Below are 24642 nucleotides of genomic sequence, written 5' to 3' on the forward strand. Positions count from 1 at the left end.
CGAATTATAGTTTTACGCCCAAGAAATAAACATTTAAATAATTTTTTCAATTGCCTTTTATAAGCCTTTGCATAATTATATAATTAATAATTATAATTAATTAAGGTTTCGATCCATAATTTCGTGTTACATTTTCAAAATGATTTTGGTCTCAACAGCGGAGTTTCTACTTAAGACTGAACACAGCTGGTATTTTCGGGGAGATCGCAGATTCCCTTCAGTCCGTTGAAGTACCTATCACCACAGCTGACCTTGAGGGCGCGCTGGCGACGACAGATATAGTAGTCGTTGCACCGTTCGGGAGATGCCATCAGGAATCCGTCAGGTTTGCCCAAGCACGAAACCTTAAGCTGAGCCTCCGAACTAGAGGACGACAGACCGGCCCATTCGGCTACTTCCCAGAGCAGGCGGTTAACGGGGTTTCGGCGGATGGGATTACGCTTCGATTGGGTGGCAGCCACGGCCTTTGATGCAGTGGGACAAACAGTTGTTGTCACGTCAGGACAAGCGGTGGTTGTCGGAGCGGTTTCTGGGCATGTAGTGGTCGAGATCGTTTTCGGGGTAAATGTTGTTGTGGTGGTACAAGTTGTTGTAGTGGTTGTGGTTGTTGTAGTTGTGGTTGTGGTAGTTGTGGTTGTGGTAGTTGTGGTTGTTGGTGTACAAGTTGTTGTAGTAGTAGTGGTTGTAGTCGTTGTGGTTGTCGTAGTTGTTGGGGTACAAGTTGTTGTAGTGGTAGTGGTTGTTGTAGTTGTAGTTGTGGTAGTCGTGGTTGTTGTGGTACAAGTTGTAGTCGTTGTAGTGGTTGTAGTCGTTGTGGTTGTCGTAGTCGTTGGGGTACAAGTTGTTGTAGTGGTTGTGGTTGTTGTAGTTGTGGTTGTGGTAGTTGTGGTTGTTGGTGTACAAGTTGTTGTAGTAGTAGTGGTTGTAGTCGTTGTGGTTGTCGTAGTTGTTGGGCTACAAGTTGTTGTAGTTGTAGTCGTTGTGGTTGTAGTCGTTGTGGTTGTAGTCGTTGTGGTTGTAGTCGTTGTGGTTGTAGTCGTAGTGGTTGGGGTACAAGTAGTTGTAGTGGTTGTATTTGTTGTAGTTGTTGTTGTGGTAGTCGTGGTTGTTGGGGTACAAGTTGTTGTCGTTGTAGTGGTTGTTGAGGTACAAGTTGTTGTAGTGGTTGTAGTCGTTGTGGTTGTAGTCGTTGTTGTTGTAGTCGTAGTGGTTGGGGTACAAGTAGTTGTAGTGGTTGTGGTTGTTGTAGTTGTTGTTGTGGTAGTCGTGGTTGTTGGGGTACAAGTTGTTGTCGTTGTAGTGGTTGTAGTCGTTGTGGTGGTTGTAGTCGTGGTGGTGGTTGTGGTAGTCGTGGTTGTCGTAGTTGTTGGGGTACAAGTAGTTGTAGTTGTGGTGGTTGTAGTCGTTGTGGTTGTAGTCGTAGTGGTTGGGGTACAAGTAGTTGTAGTGGTTGTGGTTGTTGTAGTTGTGGTTGTGGTAGTCGTGGTTGTTGTCGTTGTAGTGGTTGTAGTCGTTGTGGTTGTCGTAGTTGTTGGGCTACAAGTTGTTGTAGTTGTAGTGGTTGTAGTCGTTGTGGTTGTAGTCGTTGTTGTTGTAGTCGTAGTGGTTGGGGTACAAGTAGTTGTAGTGGTTGTGGTTGTTGTAGTTGTTGTTGTGGTAGTCGTGGTTGTTGGGGTACAAGTTGTTGTCGTTGTAGTGGTTGTAGTCGTTGTGGTGGTTGTAGTCGTGGTGGTGGTTGTGGTAGTCGTGGTTGTCGTAGTTGTTGGGGTACAAGTAGTTGTAGTTGTGGTGGTTGTAGTCGTTGTGGTTGTAGTCGTAGTGGTTGGGGTACAAGTAGTTGTAGTGGTTGTGGTTGTTGTAGTTGTGGTTGTGGTAGTCGTGGTTGTTGTCGTTGTAGTGGTTGTAGTCGTTGTGGTTGTCGTAGTTGTTGGGCTACAAGTTGTTGTAGTTGTAGTGGTTGTAGTCGTTGTGGTTGTAGTCGTTGTTGTTGTAGTCGTAGTGGTTGGGGTACAAGTAGTTGTAGTGGTTGTGGTTGTTGTAGTTGTTGTTGTGGTAGTCGTGGTTGTTGGTGTACAAGTTGTTGTCGTTGTAGTGGTTGTAGTCGTTGTGGTGGTTGTAGTCGTGGTGGTGGTTGTGGTAGTCGTGGTTGTCCTAGTTGTTGGGGTACAAGTAGTTGTAGTTGTGGTGGTTGTAGTCGTTGTGGTTGTAGTCGTTGTGGTTGTAGTCGTTGTGGTTGTAGTCGTTTTGGTTGTAGTCGTTGTGGTTGTAGTCGTTGTGGTTGTAGTCGTAGTGGTTGGGGTACAAGTAGTTGTAGTTGTTGTGGTTGTTGTAGTTGTGGTTGTGGTAGTCGTGGTTGTTGGGCTACAAGTTGTTGTCGTTGTAGTGGTTGTAGTCGTTGTGGTGGTTGTAGTCGTTGTGGTGGTTGTGGTAGTCGTGGTTGTCGTAGTTGTTGGGGAACAAGTTGTTGTAGTTGTGGTAGTCGTGGTTGTTGTGGTAGTCGTGGTTGTTGTAGTTGTTGGGGTACAAGTTGTTGTAGTTGTAGTGGTTGTAGTAGTGGTGGTGGTTGTGGTAGTCGTGGTTGGCGTAGAAGTTGTTGTTGTTGATGATGGTGTTGTCGTTGTAATTATTCCTGAGCAAGGAGTTTGCGTTGTGGTCTTAGTACAAGGCGGTGTGGTGGTAACGCAAGGTGGTGGGGTGGTTGTCGCTCCATTACACGGTTGGGCAGTGTCACGGACGGATTGCTGTTCATCGACAACACCCTCAACGCAACCAGGATTATAGGTTACACAGCTGCGGATCTTGAAGTCGTAGAATTTGGGACATGTGTATTCCTTGGCAACACCATTTTGGCACTCATAGAACCTGGAGCAACTGCCGGGTACCAGAGCACGAATGCCGTTGGCCTTGTTGCGACACAGAAGGTCAGAAACGCTGGCACCACTGGAGGTGCTTGCAAAAACTACAATAAGCAGCAGAGCAAAAGCTGTGGGAGAAAAAAAAGGCTGTTTTACTGATCCATTTGGATACTTCGTGGATCCTTTTACCGTATATATTCCTCATGTCTGTAGTTGGTTCAAGTTTACGTTCCTCAGACTGAGAAGGTACTGTGGCCATTTAGCGCTGATGGCCCCACTATTTATACTGCCAAAAAATTTCATTAACAAATTAGTTAATGAAATTTTCCCAAGACTGCATTATTAGCAAGATCTGTATCACATTTACTGTTATCACAATCAACACAAGCTTTTACCATCAAGATTCTGCTCTATTTGCTTATTTCTCGATTTTTCCAGTCTTATTTATTTTTTGGTATATTTACAAATTTAAATATTATATCCAGTAAATTTTTAAGATACAATGTTTATCGTACAATTTTGTATAGTAATATTTTTAAACGAATACAAATTAAAACTGAAAATGGAAAGCCGAATTTGTTATCAAACATACTTATTTTCCAGTTAATTATATCTAAAGACAACATTTTGCAAAGTTAAAAGTAAGTAAATTAGTGGTTATTTTTCTAAACGTGATTGATTGATAACTTTTTAAAATTATGTGAAAATTAATTGCATAGAAGAAATACTACTACTACTACTACTACTAATACTACCGGAAAGTGGAATCTTTCATTTACTGTACAACTTACAATGGTAAGCTATTTATAGCTTTCAACGTGTCTACAGCTTCCGCACACACTTCTTGTTATCTATAAAATTTTGGTTGTGTTTCTTTTTTTGTCACTTCGTGTTTTGATACCCGCCAGACAGCTGATATTAAGCGAAATGATAATTAATAAAGGTCACAAAAGTAATTTTAAATTCTCAACACTAGTGGTTTCTCATTGTAATCAAAATTTACATAACACTATAGGAAGAATAAGCTGTTTTATTACAATAAATCAACATATCACCCAATAATTACCAAACGTTTGCAAGCCAAGTTATTTTTTTTTTTGCTCTAATCACGCTTACAAATGCCTGCATCTGACACATCCAATTTCAGTTGGCCCTATAAAACTTTTGGCTTATTCCACGAAGACCAAATAGGAGGGTATAAGTAAAGTATAGAAGGGAAAATAAGCTCAGAAGAACTTTTATCAGCCATTAATTGGGGAGGGCAACAAAAGAAATATTGATTGCCACTTTGCATCGTTAGTGAGGAAGCCCAGAGCGAGGCCAGTGTCCAGAATGGATTATGGCCTAAAGGGGAACTGCTGGCCAAAAGCCAGTATCACATTGATTGTCACCCGTAGACAAGTTTCGATTGCAAATGAGAATCAGCGCGGACTAACTAGACCCGATGGAAGATTCGAAGCTTCCGACTAATGCCACTGTCAAAATATGCCCATGACTGATGATGGCCAGAGGCCAGTGCATTGACGGGCATATTTCATCTATTGATAGAGGATTTCTGGATTTGGCCAGTCACTCGGCCAGAAAGTCGACTGAAGTGGGGGCGTAATTAAAGCGAGTGACAGCGGAAATGCCAAGCACAAGGAGATGGATCGTTTTTGGGGGGAGCCCTGAAGTGGAGACGGCGATGGCGATGTGTTGTTTGGACGGATTTGACGGGTGGCGACGGAAGCGGTTGGTGTGCAGTGTTCGGGCCATGGTAATCATTGGCTAAGTGGATAGGAAATTGAATTTTGTGAGGGGGTGGCTTTGAGTCGGCAGTGGCCTAAAGCAAAACGATTTTTCGTTATCTGCACAATATCTCTTTTTATACTTTAAAACCTAGTTGGCATTTCAAATCGAATTTATCACTGCTATAATAATTTTTTGCACCTCCAAATGTTGCAAAGTTTTTATCTCCAGACGCATAGCTGATAGCGAAGTTCTTTCGACTTGGCGCCCTTTTATTTCTAATTTCACATTCACTTATCTTATAAAAATTAACTTCAAGATATTTTCACTATTTCATCTTAAGAGTCATCTGTTTCCGTTAAGCTTACTTAAGATGTAAAAGAGTTATTTCCATTTTCTCGAGTGCCTTATTGGAATTGCAACAATGAATTCCGGGGGATGAAAAAGTGAAACTCTTATTAGAATTTCAAAAATTAAGATGTGCATTTTTACCCGTTGCCGTGTTACGGCTTACTTTCTGGGCATTGAAATGGACTGTCAACGTACTGCTCCACCTCCCTGATCTCATCGAAAGCCGATGCACATGAATGCACAGGCCAAAGGACTCCGTTACATTGACTGTGCACCTTTTGTGCTTGAACTTCCTTCCGCATTGAGTCGTTGTCGACACAAACATCCCCAGCACCCTGTTCCTAAGCAGCGTCCTGAGTCCTGCGTCCTCCGTTCCGCGTCCTTCGTCCTTCATCACCAACTTCGACTTTGACTGACGGCATTTGTCAGTGGCAGACACAAAGTAATCATTACTTGGCGCACTCGTCGGCCCACTAAGCGTATACTTAATAATAAGAAAATAAGTGCCATGTCAACGTAGGCGTGGCAGAAGGGACTGGTTGGCTTCTTCGGCGCGCTCACATGCTAACGAAAAGTGGAAAACGGTGTCAAAGTCACCGACAAAAGCAGCACTAGGTGGCTGATGAAAGTTGCAGGGCGCGAAAAGTGGCAGCGATGAGTTGAAAGTGTACGGTGGAACAACACCAACAACGCGAACTGACAACTTGAGACAAATTGAAGCGTTGTTTCTCTTTATAAGAAGAGTGTGGCAGGAAGGACCCATGCAGTGGCCTTTGGGGTCGAAAGCGCTTGACAACCAATAAAGTGCTTAAACTAGTTCGGTTTCAGTTCATGAATTCGCAAACAAAACCGAAGCAGCTACTACTAGCGGATGTGTCTCATGTTTTAAGTAAATATATGACCTTTAAAGCAGAATTTAATTATGGAAATTATGTTTTCTTATGTTTCAATTATTCTTAGCTTTGTTGTGGTTCTAACTTTTTCATCCCGAAGATAACGACTCTTCATACTCTGTTGCCTTTCTTTTGTATTTCAAGCCATTTACCGAAGCCCTGCTAACATCCCTAGGGTTTTCGCATCATAAACTGATCTATTTTCACTCAGCAAACACGACTTGGGTATTCCGTATGAAAAGCGTCCAATCAGAAATCACTCAAATGCCCAACAGAAATCCTTAAATTGCTTAAACCACAAGAAAAACAAACGCCAGAGAATAAAAGAGCACATCATAGAGAGATGACAATGCCAGGCATCGGTTTAACAATCCTCGAGGCATTTTTTGGGCAAACAGACCGACACTTGGCTGCTCCTTTGGTATCCTTTGTGGTGGCTCCTGCCCTGCGAGTGTTGTAGTTCCACTGGATCGCCGTTCTATGCAAAATGTCCGTGTCAAAAACAGGACTGAAAGGGCTAACAGCGATAGCTAGGATAGCAGGATACCGACTTGCTCGGCTGTGGGGGAAGCCGAAGCACAGCACAGCACAGCAAAGCCAAGAAAGAGGCTTCTGCGGCGTCGGTGGGAAAAATGGAGCTGCAGTTGAAGCAGCGGCAGTTAGAAGCTTAAAAGGGTAACAAAACTGCAGTCGTGAAGTCAAAATGCAGCACATACACTGACAGAAAGGTAAAAATTATATTTATTTTGAACCCTAGTTAGTAACCAACATGTGGGCCTGCGCCGATTTGTTCGCTGTGTAATCATTAAGATAAATATTTTTTTTTTTCAGTGCAGTCTGGGCTCCTTTGTTGCTTTGTTTGTGTTGGTGCATTTGTCTTTTGGCCTCGCTTTTAATGTGTTTCGTGTGGTGGATTGAGGTGAGCTGCTTGTGTGGTGGCTGGTGTATAGTAGTTTCCCGCAGTTTCTGCTGGTGGCTTCACTTGTTTAATGATAGTTCCACAAAGGCAAATATGCACTCTCTAACACTCGCTTGGCTTTTACTCCGGCCACCAGCCAACTCAACCCCTTGGCCCAAGCCCACAGCATCCTTTTTTTCCGCGACCAGCAACTGGAGCGCAAAGTCAACAACCAAACAGCCTCGGTTAACGCCCGCAGAAAAACGGCTGAAGCCCAAAAGAAGGCTAGAAAGGAAAGAGCCCGGCCAAACAAAATGCCAAACAAAAAGCCACGCCAAAGTGTCAGGTAAGGAGACAAGGGGGGTGCGCATAGGTGAACCATTTTTTCATAGCGTATTAGCACACGATCGCCAAACAAAAGGTGTTGCACGAGTTTTTGCGGCCAGCTAAATGCATGGAAACGCCATTTGCCAATTGCACCTGCTACAGTGCACGAATGCCGAATGTGGTGACTGTACCAAGTTAGTCGAAGAATGTCAAGCCAAATGGTTTTGACAGATGACGGTGTGAGAATTTCCATCGGTAACCTGGCAGAGGCAACGAGGTCATGTTAGTTTTGACCAAATCAACAGGACTTTCGAGGGCTTCCTATGATGTCAAGGAATGTCCAAAAAGTACAGTTGCATTAAAAATTGTTAGTTGGTATACAAATTGTATGAAGAATTGAAGAGCAAATTTTAAAGAATTTTATTAAAAGGTTCTTTTCCTTCTCAAAAGTGTTTAAAGATAAGCCCGCATATATTTAAAAGTCAAACGTAAAATTGAATGTAAAATCAACCATGCGTGTTTCGATAAAATCTGAGGCGTTAATCAATCATTTCTGTGGCGAGCAAATTTACCTGAGCTACAATAAAATTAAAGTTATGTTAATACCGACATCCATGCGGTAATGAAATCCCCGAACGTTCGCTGCGACGATTTAAAGCATAATGGTATCGTGTGCTTTTCGGACCAACGAATTCTTAATTATTTGTGAAGCGTACGAATATATATGTATGTATAAATTTCCACCTCGCGGTATTTTCCATTTCGAGTCGGCTTGAGTATCGGATTGCTTCTTAATGTGCAAACAACGATGCGTATTAAGTGAGGCCCTGGAAAATGGGTTTGCTGGGTGGGAAATAGCCGGTGAAAAAACCCTGCGGTATGCAATGCAATTTGAGTGCCTCGCCGGCATTAATTGATTTTGCATGGTCACTTGCAGCGGCCGAGGAGTAAGATAAATGACCAAGGATGGCGAAAAGTGGGAAAAATAAGGAGCGCAGGCAAGAATGCCGCCAATACCAACATGTGTCATGGCGATGGAAGGGATTTTGCTCCGGCTTTTGTTTCACCTGCTTTTCTTCGTCCGTTGCATTTGCGAAATTAACTCTCCAGGTGGAAATCGTGGCTGGGCGCACTCCATTCAGCGGGCCCTGAATAACGCTTAATGTAAGTACCATCTGGGAGGCGGAAAAGAGGAGCTCCTAAAAGTGTGCGCATATAAAAAAGTCCATACAAATTTCATTCAAAACAAAAGACGCCTCAGGGCAAGAGCGAACAACAACAGCACCTACCTGAAGTGCAATCCGACAGTAGAAGGGTTTGGACAAATAAAAAAGGAGTAGAAAGGACCCTGTCTGACGGCCCTCCATCCACTCAATGACTCCCCCAACTCAACTGAAATTTCAACATCACTTTGCTGCTCATATAACATAAAGCACAATTATGACTTCTTTATCTTAAATAATTTCAATGCCCGAAAGCTTGTATACTCTAAATGAATGTAGGATATAATTATTACAATATGGGAACGAGCAAAATGCTTAATTATTTTATAATAACAGCCTAAAGAACTACGTTTTTCACTGCGTTCAACACTTTATATAGTGCAAAAGATCTGGTAGCAAAACTTCAAGCTGCCACAAACTTATACTGCACTACCGGAATTTAGAAATTTTCATATTTCCCCTATACTCAACAAGTCGCAAAACAAGCCCTTTGTACCCCGGAAAAGGCTATTAAGCCATCCAGAAAAGTCGTGCTCTTCTTCAGGATGTGGCAGCAGCCATTTCTTGCAACAGTTGCAACGCTCATGGCGGAAATGCAGATGGGTTATGCAACAGCGAGAAGTTCCCGACTACGATGACGATGATATTGTCAAAGGAGGTGAAGATGATCCAAAGGCTGATGAAGATGCAACTTCTTGTGGGTAAAAGGGGGCAAAAACAAAAAAACAGAAGCTAAGGTGGGCAAAGTGCACTTCTTGCTGCCTTGCATCCCTTGATGGACTGCATTAGCGTTGACAATGATAATGAAATTGTTTCTTAGGCAGTAAATCAACTAGTAAAAGCATAAATACAGACAGGCATTCGAACAAAACCAAAATAGAAAACCTTTGAAACCTCCCAAATTAATGAGAACAATTTGAAAATCCTGTTTCTGCTGCGAGGGAGTTCTTTGCACATTTGATATCCATCTCTGGCTAAATCGTCGTTTTTGTGGTTGCATTTCTGTGTGATTTTCGTGGAGTTCGAAAGCGGCGAGGCCAAGTGTAAATCAACAAATCAACAACTTAATATGCGCACAATTTTGATGCCAACTGCAGTTGTGCAGGACCGCCAAACACAAAAACGCAAACAGCAAAAGCAACAAGAAAACGGCGTGTAATCCGCATGGAGTCTGGTGGTGGTTGGGTATGGGGGATCAGGGATTGGGGAATCGGGGAATCGGGCATTGGGGACCTAGTGGTGCTGATCGCACTGGCATCAATTACCCGCGGGGATGGGGGTGCAGGCAATGTAATGGTTTCGGTGGCACCACCGAAAAATCCGGAGCCAACCACCGAAATGCAGGTTATTAGTATGCACAGCTTGCTGCATACTTTCAGGGACCTTGTTCGCCTGTTTGTGCAAAATTTATGCGTGTCTATTCGCTCATGCTGGTGGCTCCCTCTTACTCTTTCCGCCCAACAACTGTCTTTCTCTTTCCTTTTACCGACACCCCTCTCTTTCTCACTTATAGCTGTTTTTTTGGCGGCATGGCGCCCGTTTGCCGATTGTCGTCATTTCAATTAAGCCCGGCGCCGAAATGTATGCAATGGATGCTTTTCCTGCGGATTTTTACCGATTAATTTTTCATTATTATGCCAAGTGCTCGCAGGGGAGATGCCATGCTATGCGGTAGGAGTGTAAGCGAGAGGGGCCGCCGAAAGGCCAAAGAGTGAGACAGCACAATACACGCACAACAAATGTGCCAAAAGGGGCAAATGACAGGGCCACAATACAGATATACACAGCCTTTCTCACACATTGGCACTGGCACTCAATGCGCTAATAATTTTTTTACGCTCCAAAAAATCTGCAGAACATTTGTTTGCGGTGCCTGCCAAAGAAACGATTCTATTTTACGAGAATCTCATGGAAATTGGGTAAAGTCAAATGGGTGAATTACCCAAGTTCATATGGAGCATTTTTGCTTAAACAGTGGTCACATGTAAGGCACAACATAATATTTAGTGATTCTCCCTATAATACAGATTAAAAGTAATAAAAACAGTTTCCAAAAAGTATCATTTATAAGAAGTCTCTTTAAATTCCCATAAATAATGAACCTTACAGTTTGAGAATTTGTAGAAAATATTTAAAAATATAGACTACATCAGCGAAAGGCAATCCCCAAATGTCGCTGAACAAACGTAGAGCAAACAAGGACTTGGCCAAAGCAAACGAAGCGCGCATAGCCAATAAAAATTAACTGCGAAAAGCTGAAAAGCTGCGCCAAAGCCCACCGCTGGCCGCAACATCAAACAGACATCGCCGCACTATGCCACCCACTGTGGGCCATACCAACCCGGCCAAAAGCAGTCCCAGCAGCCCATTTCATTAGGTCATAGTAGGTGTAGTTCTGTGTGGTGTCTATGTAATTTAGACAATTAGAAAGTTTGCAACAGTAACCATTTCCAACATCTTGTTGTTGGTCGAAACTTTTTCGCTTGTTTTTATTCTTGTTATTTGCATGACAAATGGGGGTGCCGAATGTTGACCATATATTCTGGTATTGCTCGTTAGCAGCCGCCTGCCTCATCGGTCTGAGTTGCACTAACCAAAGTCTACAGCTAGAAGGCTTAGCTTAGTTTAATATTGGCACAATACTTCATAATCAGCGGCTGGATTGCGCCTTTGCCTCCCTTTATACGCTTATGCAGCAAAAACCGCGAACGCGCAAATTCCTCTTCAATGCGCCAATTGTGTTGCTCGAGTGCAGAGCTTAGTGTCGCCATATTGTCGAGCCACGCGGGATTCGCAGCCAAGGACTTCTACTACATGGATCCCTACTCATGCATATGCAAATATCCAGTGGTAAAACCCACTATAAGTGGTTAAATTGCACAAGTAAACAATTTTTTGATGCAGCTTTGTTCCGGTTTAAGTCACAAAATGAAAAAAAGAGCGCTGTCAGTTCGACACTTGCAAAAAAATGTGTGCTAAAAAAATCAGTGTCCTGAAAATATAGGAATTACAAACCTTTTTTTAAGGACAAACCAATTTCAAAATTAAATTAGCTACACAATTCCTTTTTCCCTTAATTGGCTTGCGTTGACTCTTAATTTGCCTGCATTTATACGTGCCCATTTTTAGCTACCATTTTCCATTTAACACATTTTGTTACTCTATTTTTTTTTTGTTGCGAACTGCAATTCCACTGACTGCAGAAACACTAATTTTCAGTTATTAGCGAAATGTCAAAACAAACGACAGCTTCCATTTAGCAGTTGCGGAATTTCCCAGCGGGTTTTTTCTCTTCTAGATGACAATCATATATGTTGTGTAACAATTTGGACTGGTAAATTGGTAATATAACGACGAAGTTTTTCACTGAATTGAGGTCATAACATGACACTCAAATTGACTAAAAAAGTACTCAAAATACAAATTAGTCCTTGAACTTTTATTAAAAATCAAAGCTCCCGAACTAAGTTGAGACTTATATGGGCAAACAATATTTGTCGAGAATCTTTGGCGACATTAATCGTGGCTCGACAGTCACATTTAATCAAGCTAAGTCCCTGAAGATTTATTCATCATAAATACTAGACAAATTTTAGATGAGAATCATTCAGCGCAAGAATCTCCATAAAAACCAAGCAGCAGAAATCCTCTAACCAGATGCCATTTGTCAGAAGCGATAAGTAAACATAGCAGCAAATGGCAAATAAACAAGGCACTAAAATATTAGAATGCGGACCGAAGAAACCCAATGCCAAATCCCGATTTCAAAGCCGGAGACCCGAAGAAAACCGTAGGGACACTCCCCAAGCGAAAACAAAACTAAAATCTAGACAGATTTTTGCCTGATTACGCGCAGCATTCACTGCCATTTCCCCCAACACAACAATGGGAAATGCACTTCGGTAGTGACTCCCAAAAGTATGCTATGAAATGGGGCGGGCCGAGAGAGGAAAATGGCGAAATTGTGGGAGGCAGCACGAACGAATGCGAACAAATTGATATGCAAATGTGAGTAGCAGACCCGGACCCAAAAAACGTAATAATAAAATAAAGTAGAACCCAAAGCACTGCGATGAGGGGTGCAAAGGGGTTTCCATGGCGGTTAGATCCTTGGATAAATGCTCCATGACTTCTCATTTCCGTTTCGCCAGAAGCAGCAACAGCAGCAACAGCTGCATCTGGCAGGCAAATCTGCGTCTTCCGGTCCAACAAGAAAGATGGGAAAAGGCCGAAAAAAAAATTTACGGAAAAATGTTAAGTATACGCCTAATACAACGAAATGGTGAAATGAAAATTATGGGAAATATCAAGTATACGCCTAGTACAACAAGACGTCAATAACTTAACACAAGTCTAGAGTTCTCAACGCGCCGCCGATTGAATTAAAAGATTTTCTTGCGTTGCTGAAACGACCAACTTTTTTTTGCACAAAATTGAATTTGCTCCAACTTTCTCCCTTTCTAATTTTTTTCCACCATCATCTTTTTCCCCATCATCAGCTGGCGGCCTTTTTAGTATGCGTTCGGGTGCAGGAACAAGTTTTCCCCCTCAGCCTCATCGATTAAAATGCTAAGGCATGTATCCATCCGTATATATATCTGTATTCCTCCCCCGATCCCCGAAAAGTTGGCCTTTGGCAATTTCAGTTGTTCAACTAATGAGAGTCGCAGCTTTGCCTCCGGTCTTCATTCTGATGGACAAGCCAGATGAGCCGGGCAAAAGTCGTGACAGTCATAAAAAAAGGCAGGGAAAGAACTGGAAAATGCAAACGAAAACTTTAAATGCCTTCGGTCAGTTGGCAAAATGTTCTTTTATCATGGGGGCAAATGTGGCGGAAATTTTCGAGTCCACGAAATGGACATTTTCACTCAGCATTCCGACGTTGTAAATTTGCTTCAACATAAAGTTTATAAACGAATCATTAGCCGAAATATATATCAAGCTAAATTTAAAAACCTTCTAAATTTAAACATCTACGTAAACGTGATGTCCTTAGAAAGCTTATTGAAAAAACGAAGTTTATGGAAATTTATAATGGTATATAGGTCTTTCTATCTTCCAGGATATCTACTGTTTATAACACATCCGCCTAAGAAATCAATCAAGTATATTGGTTTAAATATTGAGACATTTATTACCACAAGACTTTTGAGTCTAGGTGAACTCTGATTTTCCAGGAACTCATAGCACTTTACAATATGAACAAGCGCGGTTAAAACGTCTCCAATGAAGCATAAGTAGAACATCAAATGTCGAAAATTATGTTGTCAATGGAAAGGGAAGGGAATAAAAATGGCAAGAGGGATCTTTTACTAAAATAAAATATCTGAAAAATACTACAAAATTGCCAACGTCATGAGGATGATGACCGGAGGATGGGGATTGTTTTCACGCCCTTTCATGAACTTAATAAATACGCGAATCACCCAAGTTCTCGCGCCGTAGAATCAAGCTTACCGTGGGCATTTGCGCCTGATTGCCCACGAAATCGACAAAAATGAAGTGGAAATACGAAAGTGCTGGGCCCCCAAAAGTCCGTGAAAAAATGTGATTGATGCCTCTGGAGTGAGGATGCCGGAGGCTCAGGTTCAGTTTCAGATTCTGGCGTTGATTCTGTTTCAGATTGTGTCTGAGAAGCCGGATCCGCAACTCGATTGGAAGCCAGACGAACGAGGTAAGGCTTGGCGACAAAAAAGGATAACACACATCGCCATAACAATAAAACATAGGGAGGTCCTGCCTGCCTTCTTGTCTGACTGCCATCTGTTCTCTTCCGTTTCTTTCTTAGTGTCTCGCCCTCTTCTTTCCAGCAGTATGTTTTCCTTTTCCCACTTTTCCTTTGCTCCATTTTAAACAGTTTGCTGACTAGCATAAATATGTTTGCGGCAGACATTTTCAGTGTGTGGAAAATAAAAAAAAGTGTCGTCTAATTGGCTCACTATTGTATTCCGAAGAAAGCTTCTTTTGTAGATTTAAATATTAGTGCTTCAGGAACGTTATATTACATATATGCAAAAATTCATAATCAAGCATTTTGTCTTCATTAGAGCTTTAAATTATTGGATATATTAACAGGAAATATATCCAACTGCATTTAATGTCAATAAATTGACATCTTAAAAATATTCCAAATACTTTCCGCGGCTTTCTGGCTGCAATAATAAATTCCAAAGATCTCTCTAAGTTTCCCGCAAAATGGCATTAAGAACCAAGCGCAAACTTTTTGCTATTTTGCGGAATTCCCACTCGAACTAAGTTGGAAAATGCAAATGTTTGTCTTCGTAAATGACAAGAAGATGCTACAAATTACATAAATAAAAGCAATAAAGTGCCAACGCATTTGCATAAAGAGATGGGGGGCGGGGCCGGAAATGGGATGTAAGAAACTTATGCTAAACAATCCGAGACACAGTCGAGGGCGGTTTAGGCAGCTTAGTGGAAAACCCGCAGCAAACGCAGGCACACATTCAATTACACATAAGATTCAGTTTACTTTCGCCTCCGGCACGCCCACAACATCAAAGGGCGTCATACTGACATTGATTTCTCTCTCCGGTTATTGAAGCAACTGTATTTGTCTGTGATATCAGCATTGTCTTATCCTTAATCGTTTGCCTATGCAATACCAGTGCACTTGAAGGACTAAATTATGGAAATGTTCATAGATGTGTACACATGAACTTTAAGAATAAGAAAATATTCTTTATATAAACATCTTAGCATCTTAAATATCTTTAACATTTTTAACAATTTTATAAGGTAAAGTAAAATTTCGTTTCATGCTGTATATTTCTATTATTTTCACCGAATCTGCATATGTATCGCCCTTTAGTGTGTGTCCATTTCTTAGTCCTGTCGAGAATCAACCTAACGACTCTACCCATTTCAGAATATGCTGAGCTGTCATGCTTTTCCTGCCACTCCCTATAGCTATCGCCTTCCTTTTGAGATGTTGGAGTTTTTCCTTTTACGCTTTTGTCTTCAAGAGCCTCGAGGGCGTTTTTCTGGGGCTTTGGCTTCCTTTGAGTCCCTCCACCCATCTACCATCGCCTATCGCCCTCCCGCCGTCGCTCACCACACTCACACATTAATGTTTGTCTTTTGGCGTTCGCCACTAATTCAACTTGGTTTCTGTGTGAGTGTGAGCCATTCCAGTCCATTAATTGAATGTCCCGCCCTTTCGCACATATTGAGTTTTAATTTTGTGGTTAACATCTCTCACATCGCCTTTTGCGGAAAATTTAATAAAGTCGACTTAAAAATTGTTTAACTTGGCAACAGGTGGGAAGATAGAGAAATTCCCTGCGACATTGAATTTCATATATGAAAAAAAAAAAAAACCAATAAATGAAAGTAATTTCATGAGTGGTAAACGGAAAATCATTTTAAATAAGGCATGAAAACGCATTAAAGCGGTGCCACCTTGTCAGACAATAAACAACAACTTTCCCCCAGGCTGTATAATATGTATATAATTTTAAGCGCACACACACTCACTTCCGTTTTCCCTCCATTTTACGCTGATATCCGATAAAAAAAAAGGTCTGACATTATTTACGTTCCTGTCTGTTTGTGGATTTTATGTGCAAGCAAAAATGTTAAGGAATGTAAATTATGCGCAATGTTTAGAGCTTTTCATATTAGCTATTTTAATTAAGAATTGGCATTTAAATCGAAATTTAAATTTTAATATTATAATTAAAGTGAATCTGTTTTGGAATTGAATTTATTTATTTGTGATGCTATTGGTTATATCAATTGATGTACCACATTTGTGACATACTCTGCGTTCTTTTCATTACATTTGTGTTAACGGTGGCGTATACGTGTTCCGGAACAACGAATTTGATTGCCTGCGCGACTGGGAGTCCCCGTTTCCACCAAATCCATATCTTACACACACCATCGCGACTCTCTTCAACGTCACACACACACACTCACACCCATTCGTATATAAAGTGATAAGGAGCCGCAGGGCAACGGTTGAAACGCACGCATGCAAATAAAATTGCCCATACGCCCCTTTGAACGGTCTCCTTTTGCGCTGCCGCCTGCTTTTGGCCAAGTTCGTGGGTTTGCATACATTTTCGGTGATAATACAAGAAATTGTATCAAGACAAAATTGTTTTTTAAAATGTTACGTGCCCGGCGGCTGCTGTGACAAACAAAATTTATGTGCGGTAGGTAATAAAAATGCAATATAATTCCATACAAAAATTTGTTTGCTCCTTTTGCTTTGGTCTAGGGTAATCTGAAAAGTTTCGATTGCAGCAAAGTGATTGCTGAAGGATAATGATATAAGAAAAGAAAGAAAAATAACGAGAAAAACGTAAGGCAAGCCAAAAGTTTAACAGTCTCTGAAGAGCTTGAAACAAATTGAATTTATTTGATGAAGTTGTTCTCGAAATATTCATAACCATAAATTATTTGTATAATCCCACATATCAAAGTTATGAATAATATATTTTTAAAGTCATTGGCCGGCTTGTTATTTAATTAAAAGCAATCATTGGGCGGAAGTGCAAAGGTAATATGCACTTGTCTGCCACCGCAAAACAAACAGAATTTCGCCATTTTCACACCCACTCCAATTAATTTATTAGCCGGCACCATATGCATATTTCCACTTAGTCCATGTTCATGTTCCCATCCTTTACAATTTTTCCACCATCGTTTCGTTGCGGTTCGGGCAATTATAAAATCCACAAAGGGAATTGCCATGACGACAATCAACTAATGAAATTAATGACAATTTGCATTGGCAGTATAAGCTTTTACATGGCAGTAGATGCAAATAATGCAATTTCGTGCAGTTTAAGCCCGGAAATGCATTCCCCAGCAACTCAGAAGTGACCCCACCACTGCCACCCCTCCCCAGCGGGCAAGGATATCGCACACAAACACTAATTAATCAGCTTGCTATTAATTAAAAGACCGCCAAATGAGGCGAGGGAACCCAGGCAAGCTAACGATATCCATAATCCGCACAGAAGTGGCTCTTTGCAGCCGAAGGGCTTTAATTGCCGCCTTGCATTTAAAACAGGAAACCTGCGACGCCGCAATTTGGAAATTATTCCGTGAAAATGGGTGAAATTTATGAACCTATTACTCGGCTCTCCGGACATAAACAACGATAAACAACGCGATAGATAATGATGACCTGGTGGGTGGCGCATGCCAGCTGGGTTTGCTGTTGGTGTATTAATTTACAACCTGCTCTTCACAATGTCATTGTTATGGGGCTTGCTGCTTTATCGAACCGCATTTTTTTTGCTCGTTTTTGTGCGAGTCCTTTCCCCCTTTTTTTTTTTGCGTCACACTCTGTGCAATGCCGCCACTGCCTAGCGCCTGTTATTAAACATAAAAATAAATTAATAAGCGAGCCACACACCCACAACCCCGACAATCTCAATTAAGCGCCGCAGTCATTTAATGCTGATGGAAGCGGCGAAGGAAATGGCAGGGTGAGAGCCACGCAAATATTTCAGCGATGTCATGTGAAGTTTTTCACGTTGTCAATTGCAAATTAAATGCGCAGGGGGAGGGGGGAGAAAAGGAGAAAAAAGGGGAGCCGAATAGTATCATTAAGACCAGCATATGCAGCTGCAGTCAGAAATTATAAGGCAGATGTTTCAGATGTCAAGTTAAATGTTCCTCAGACATTTTTATACAGATTAAAAAGTGCAATTTACTTTTGTACTCGTTTTCTACAAGACAAGATTCCTTTCAACAGCCCGCTTATTATGATTTAGATACAACATCTCTTTAGCTTTCCTTTCATGTATCTTGAATATTTGGGAATAGAAGAAAGAACATTCTTTTCTTCAGCACAAGATGCTCTGAAAAAGAAGCAAACCAATTCGTAGCAATTCTTTGGCTTTAAAAGGTCCACAAATGCATGTTGGGAATGTCAATTTCAGAGAGAGCGAACGTAGCATATGCAAATGCAACCGATAAATTTTCAATTAAATTGGAATTGCCAGTGGAGGGCGAGGGAGGTGAAGCAAGCACATGGCAAAACCATTCAATTAGGAAATTAAATTTCAATTTTGGTCCAAATAAAAGGAAAAAAACAAGGGTTCCAATGGTTACTGTGCTCAGACCTCAAGTGAGTCACAATTTTTGCCATTCAATTCGGAATCGAACACTTAACTAAATATTTTTTTGATGCAACCACACGTGAAAATCTACATAGGTAGAGACTTTTGGAACTTTTAGCCAAAGGCAACTAAAAAAAATATGATTATAACAAGAATAAACGGTAAAGTGGTTACCGCACATCTTTAATTACCCAATTTTATGACCGTTCATGTTAATTGGAAATCGTGTCATAGCTGCAAGCACCGATCAATGAGTAATTTATTCCATTTGCGAAATGATTTCCCCGGACAACAGGCATTTACCCACAAATCATGGCTCCCCACAATGGATATTTATTGGGGAAATTGTGCGTTAAAATTATAAAATTGAATCAACAACTGCTGAAGGGTTGCAATGCTAGAATGCCTGTTATGCGTGCCACAAACCCCTCCTCACCACTGATTACCACTGGTTGAGCAACAGTTGGTTTGCCAGCTTCCAGTTGCCGTTGGCCAAAAGGGGTGCAACCAGCTGGCGCACCTTTTAATGCAAATTAGGGACGCGTCTGCAGACCTCCGGTGGGTGGAAGGTCCTGTCGCGTGGGCTGGGGGTGTTAACCGATTGAAAATTCCACCACCGCATCGAACGTGTCTTGGCATTTATAACTACCACCACCCGGCTGCAGGAGCAAAATTTAATTGACAATTGTTTAGGTGGCTCAATATCCGAAGCCGGACGAATTTGAGTGGCCGGTACCTTGGACAATCGAGCCATTTGCCCACTTACCAACGCTTTCATCAGCAATATTCGTGCGGTTTTGTTCAACACGTTTGGATGGTAGGGTAATTGGAGAAGGGGTTACGGTCCGATATAACATTGGCGCCCATTAATTAAATTAGTATTGAGTGCTTTGGCAAGGAGTGGTTAATTTGATTTCCTGTTTACGGTGAAACAGTCATAACTAAATGGTGATTAAACTGTGCCTACATACACATATATGAATGAATGGTTGCAGCTTTTTTTCGCGGTCTAACTATGTGTTTAGGTGTTTAAATAGGTTTCTAATTATTTGTTTGTTAATAAAATAAATAGTTAAGGAGTAAATAATTTGATTTCGTAAATTTAATATAATGAAGTTAAGTTGGAAAGATAGAAAAATAGTTGCGACCCACAAAAGTATGCTACGAAATCGTTCAAACCAAATGCCAATTAGGCAGCTTGTGTGCGTGCTTTAAGCCACGTCCAGAATCAATAAGAGCAGTTAATTAGGCAAACGGCGAAATTTCAAACCAAAAGCATTTTCCGAATGCAATTTTCAAAGCGAGTAAATGTTCAAATCAAACCCAATTGCCAAACACCCAATCCCACCCAATGTTGCATTAAAAGTTGGCGCTCTAATTTAGCATTTCACATAGATGCGGGTTGGCGGGTACAACTGATTTTGAGCTGAGATAAGCACACCTAATGTCGTTTAATCATTGAAAAAAAAGAAATCAAACGGAAAAGTATTTTCCCGCCAACGTCGCACAAAGTTTTAAATTACATTTTCTCCCTGCGCTTCAGCTGCATTTTCCTTCATCTTTTGCTTAATCGAGGTGGAATTGGGATTTGGGCGGCATGCTTCATTGGGCACGCAAATTTTCGGATGCCAAATGCCAGCAATTAGGAGCCAAAAAGGATTGCATATTCTGTGGCGCTAAATTGCTCGAATTCGCCCCCGAAAAGGCATAGTTAATGAGTTTTGAGGTCAGCATAATGCACGATGCAAAAGTTCAAATCATTTGCCAAACGATTTGCTGCATTTTGTTGAAGCAGCTGAATTCTTGGCAAGTTTTATTCACATTTTTAAAGCTCATACTTTGTAAAATTTAAATTGAAATCCAAAGCTTTGTGAGAAATACCAACTCAATCTAGTTGTACTTATTTGTATCTTTGAGAGAAATATTTTTGCACACAGGCACATCAAAAATGAAAAATACATATCCAATTGAAGCAGACTTGCAAAACTTACCAAATGTACTATTTCAATTATTTGGATCTGCAAGGAAATAGAAATACAAATTATTAAATATTTTTGAATACTTTAGCTATGAATCTGTCGCATGAGCAAAATGCTTAGAAATAATAAAACGAAGACCGAAAGTTGTCATTGAGCTGCTGGGGAAAACATTTAACAAGCTAATTTTTATGCATTAACTTTTTGTTTTAAGAGCGTAATTAGAGAAGCTTTCCAAGTGCAGGATACCCAAAATGGACAGCGAAACAGCAGCCATTTTATGCTAATGGTAATGGCCAAGAAGGCAGAGAAAAAAAAAGAATGAAAAGGTAGAAAAAGGAGGGCAAACCGTAGCAGTAAAATATGTCGCTCAATGTAACAAAGAGAAGTAGGCAAAAGGTATCTGAGTATCTGTAGCTGGGTAGAGGAAATCCAAATGGGATGCATATTAAAAATAGCAAACAGGGAAATCCACAAAACAGCGTTGACAGCCAGGCTAAATTTATCAATGACAATTTCGGGTTTGGGGTTTTCTATATGTTAACGCTGATGTTGGTACCATATTTCGGTTAAATTTTTGCTAATGTATTTAAATAGATTTTTTTAATTGCAATTGGGGTTGCTCTATTCATAAATTTATTAAGTACTGTATAAGCATTTCAATAAAATTTCAAAAATGAACTTTTGAAGAACGCACGGTTTTGTTCAGCCTCTTCAGAAGTTTCAGCAGTTTCAACTATTTCTTTTATTCAAGCTGAAACCATTTGGAATGAATTAAGTTTGCTCACCCGCCTTTCCTGTCTTTTAAGCCAACTTCAATTTGAACTCATTTGGCCATTTGCCAATTAACTTTTTTTTATCCTTTGGCGAAAGACCATCGGTCGATTGGTTGCCCCTTTCTGCAGGATCAGGCCAACCCACCCACCATGTTTGGCAATAATTCAGAGCAACCTCCGCAGCCTCCCTTTACTCTTTACCCCTTGCCCCATCTGGCCACCCTTTACCACCCTTTGGCAGCCAAACCATGAAAACTTTGAAAGCCTTTTGGCCGCAGGCTAACAATGTTCGCTTGAACAAACTGTGCCCCCTGAACCTTCTCGCTGGCTACAATCTGCCATACTCGTGCACTCGGAAATAAACTTATGGAATCTAAAACCATATACAGTAACCCAGCAATGATATCATCGAATTTTTGAAATATTTATATTATTATATATAAATTATATAGTGCTGTATATATTACAGTACTAATTAGGGTTTGTTCAATGTCCTTTATGTTTGTAAATTATCAAATCCAAATTATATTAATATTATAATTATCTTTGTGCAACCTTTTTTTTTTAGTGTGAACACTAAGGGGATCCCCCGCCGCAGCCACAACATTGTCCTGTGGCACAGTTTTACAGCCACTGACGGAGGACGATGACGGTAAATGCAAAAATGCCAGGACGCTCCTGAATGACCAAAACATTCAGCCTGCATGTATGGGTGGAATGTGCACACATAGGTGAGAGTGTGTGTGTGTGTGTGCATGTATGGGGGTGTCCTTTTCGGCGAGAAAGTGTGTGGGGATATGACCGCATTTGATTTTCATCTATGCAGCAGGCCATCTTGTTTCCCTCCAACCCGGAAAACTGGGCTAAGAACTTTGGTACTTTGTTTAGTTGAATTACGCCAAAGCACATTAAGTTCCCTTGGTGCGCTCTGTTTGTTAAGTGCTTAATGAACTTTGCTAAACATGCTTGGCCAAGGAGTTGACTTAACTTGGCCTTTAAACTTTTCACATCTCACTTTCACTCGTCCAACTTGGTCCAAAGTCCTTTCGCTTCCCCCACAGCCATTGAGAGATTTATGGCAATCTCACTTAGCCGCCGGCGATTTCATCTTAAGCGCATTCTATTTGCATGCGTTTTGCTGCTTTTCCGTAATTAATTAGTTCGCAAATTGTTGTTCACTTGATTCGCATTAGCTTGAATTATGAATTCAGATGCAGGTTTAGATGGATTTTCCTGGTTAATTGCATTCCCAATAGATGCAAAGTGCGCAATTAGCTGTAAACATAATCGGAAACTGCTAAAATCGATCCTTGGCAACAAAGCCGAGTTATGCATTATAGATAGCACACAAATCATTTGGGCTTAATTATTTTTCCTTCACATTGAAGTGGATCCCTTGGACCAAATAAATCTCGCAATTCAACTAAAGCATCCCTTGTAACTGGGATTCCCCCAAGTCTTGGCCCACCCACTGTGAACACATTTGGCATAACGTGTCTGAGCTAATGTCACACATGCATCATAGCCACAGGACCAACCAAGGCCACAAGGGGAGCGAAAAGCGTGGATAAATGGAAGTTGGTCGTGGGGTGTCCTAGCACTTGACTAAGCTGCAGCTAATTATGCAAATTCATTTAATGCCATTGTTAAAATGATATTTGCCTCAGGGATTTGTCTAGCTGATAGAACGCAGCATCTCCCCCATTTAAGCACGAATGATTAAACTCGAAGTTGACTGGCGGAAAAGTTACTACCTCTTCAATTAAGCTGTATGGAGTCAGCTGGTTTTGATCATTTTGCCTTATATGGATAATCATTTAAGAGATATATGCGCAAAGTGAATTTATTCAGTGTTGGTAAAAGCTATTTTACCACTAGTGCTAGTAACGCTTATATGAATATCAGTGTTGGCAAGGTTTTCTTACATGCTTAGAAAGAAAGACATTTAATTTTCCACCACTTATGTTGGCTTAAGAACAATTACCGCATATAAACGGTAACAATTCTTTCTTGATGCTAAGTTATAAATACAAATTAGTCTACCGACTAACTGACAATAATCATTAGCGTAAGGGAATGTGCTGAAAATTCGGTTTAAGAAGGAAGTCCCTGCAAACATTTTGGATGCACAAGGGTACAGTTGCTTCCGGAAATATATGAAAGGAGCAGCCACCATTTTGGGCATATATTAATGAAAACAGGAGCAAGGGCGGCCGGGTAGCCCATACAATAAATCTTCTAGTTATTGTTTTATAACATGCTTTCAGGCGTAAATCCCTTACAATAAAGGTAAGCGGTTGGGTCTTAATTTCCTTCTTTAAACTTGTACCTTTGCTCAAGTGTTCCGTGGGGCCACTCGAGCAATTTCGAGATTGGTTGCCCTAACAACAAAAAAAGCTAACTGGAGAAAAGGAAAGGTAACCAAGCATTAAATTAAAGACTTTAACAAAGTTTCTTTTTTGCGGATTTAAGGGAAGTCGGCGAAACCATCGTTTTGGGTCTGAAGTCCAGGAGATTCTCGCATTTTATTTGCTTAAACTTTGACCAGCACTAAGCGTTATTACTATTTTGTTTGCACCGGGCGGGATTTTTATAAACGATCTACAGGTGGAAACAAAAGTTTAAAAGTGCCAAAAGTTTAAGCAGGATTTGGGCGAAAAAGCCAATCTACGAAGTTTAAACTAATGCAAATGAATCATTTTCAGCAATGCAAGTGCTAAACAGCATCACTATTTCGGCCTGTAGGCCACATGAATTTCCTAAAAGTTTTGGCCAAAGCATTGACAAATTTAGACGCTTCAACCACGGGCAATTATGCCAGGGTTTCAGTTCCTTTGCAGCAAAATATAAATAATTATCTACTGTTGCCTAATTTTGTCGAAAGACCGAAGCCACAAAACCATTTGCTAGCAACTTGATTTCGTTCGCAAAAGGAGGAGCTTAGGAAATCTGCTTACAGTGTTTAATTTCAACACTGTCCGCAACCACAACACTGAAACTGCAGCTGGCACCGGCACTGGCACTCCTCCCTCGACCCCGTAAAATAATAATTATAATAATTTACTATGAAACCGAAAGCCGCAGGATAACATGAAGACCCGAACCCGCATTCTAGCGTTCATTGTAGTCTGCGGTGGTGCGGGTGGATTTTCCGGTGGACTTTTGGGTGTTTCAGACAGTTGGGATGACGGCGTGTTGGCCAGCTGCAGCACTGAGTTGCCTAACCGATAGAGTGGGCCACAAAAAATGGCTTAATTAGTTGCCATTGCTGGATGGCAGGATAAATATTGAAGTTGTTGGGCTCCGCAAATATTTGAGAACTGGAATTCAGTCATCTGGGGGGAGAATTGGGTAAAGTGCGAAAATTCCAGGAGAAATTTAGATGAGCATTCGAATGCTATTTAACAATTATGCTCCACGGCGAACAATAAGCACTAATAGAATATGAGAAATATAAAATGGCAATATTTTGAAGTGAATTATCGTGAAATCAAGTAGCCTCCGCAAGTTGTACC

The 24642-nt window shown here is 41.0% G+C and overlaps 2 protein-coding genes across 5 annotated transcripts in view; both read right to left on the reverse strand.

Moving 5' to 3' along the window:
• The window catches only part of LOC6619724 (furin-like protease 1), a 126238-nt gene that overhangs the window by 50012 nt on the left and 51584 nt on the right, over nucleotides 1-24642 (reverse strand). For 2 of the 3 annotated variants that reach the window (XM_032722224.1, XM_032722226.1), the window contains exon 3: nucleotides 20367-20393. The exons of the other annotated variant lie outside the window; for it this stretch is intronic. The gene's annotated coding sequence lies outside the window, so the exon portion shown is untranslated. The remainder of the gene's footprint in view (nucleotides 1-20366; nucleotides 20394-24642) is intronic. 3 annotated transcript variants of the gene reach the window in all.
• On the reverse strand, nucleotides 39-3102 carry LOC6619729 (mucin-2). Of its 2 annotated transcripts, XM_032722228.1 has the most exons (3): nucleotides 3045-3102; nucleotides 2271-2983; nucleotides 39-2033 (listed from the first exon to the last, which is right to left on the reverse strand). In XM_032722228.1, exons 1-3 carry the CDS (start codon nucleotides 3058-3060, stop codon nucleotides 171-173), a joined length of 2592 nt encoding a protein of 863 aa, XP_032578119.1. In that variant the 5' UTR covers nucleotides 3061-3102; the 3' UTR covers nucleotides 39-170. The 2 variants fall into 2 exon arrangements, with proteins under 2 accessions (XP_032578119.1, XP_032578118.1); XM_032722227.1 differs by having other exon boundaries at nucleotides 39-2983.

The sequence above is a fragment of the Drosophila sechellia genome, chromosome 3R (assembly GCF_004382195.2).
Source record: "Drosophila sechellia strain sech25 chromosome 3R, ASM438219v1, whole genome shotgun sequence".
Taxonomy (NCBI): domain Eukaryota; kingdom Metazoa; phylum Arthropoda; class Insecta; order Diptera; family Drosophilidae; genus Drosophila; species Drosophila sechellia.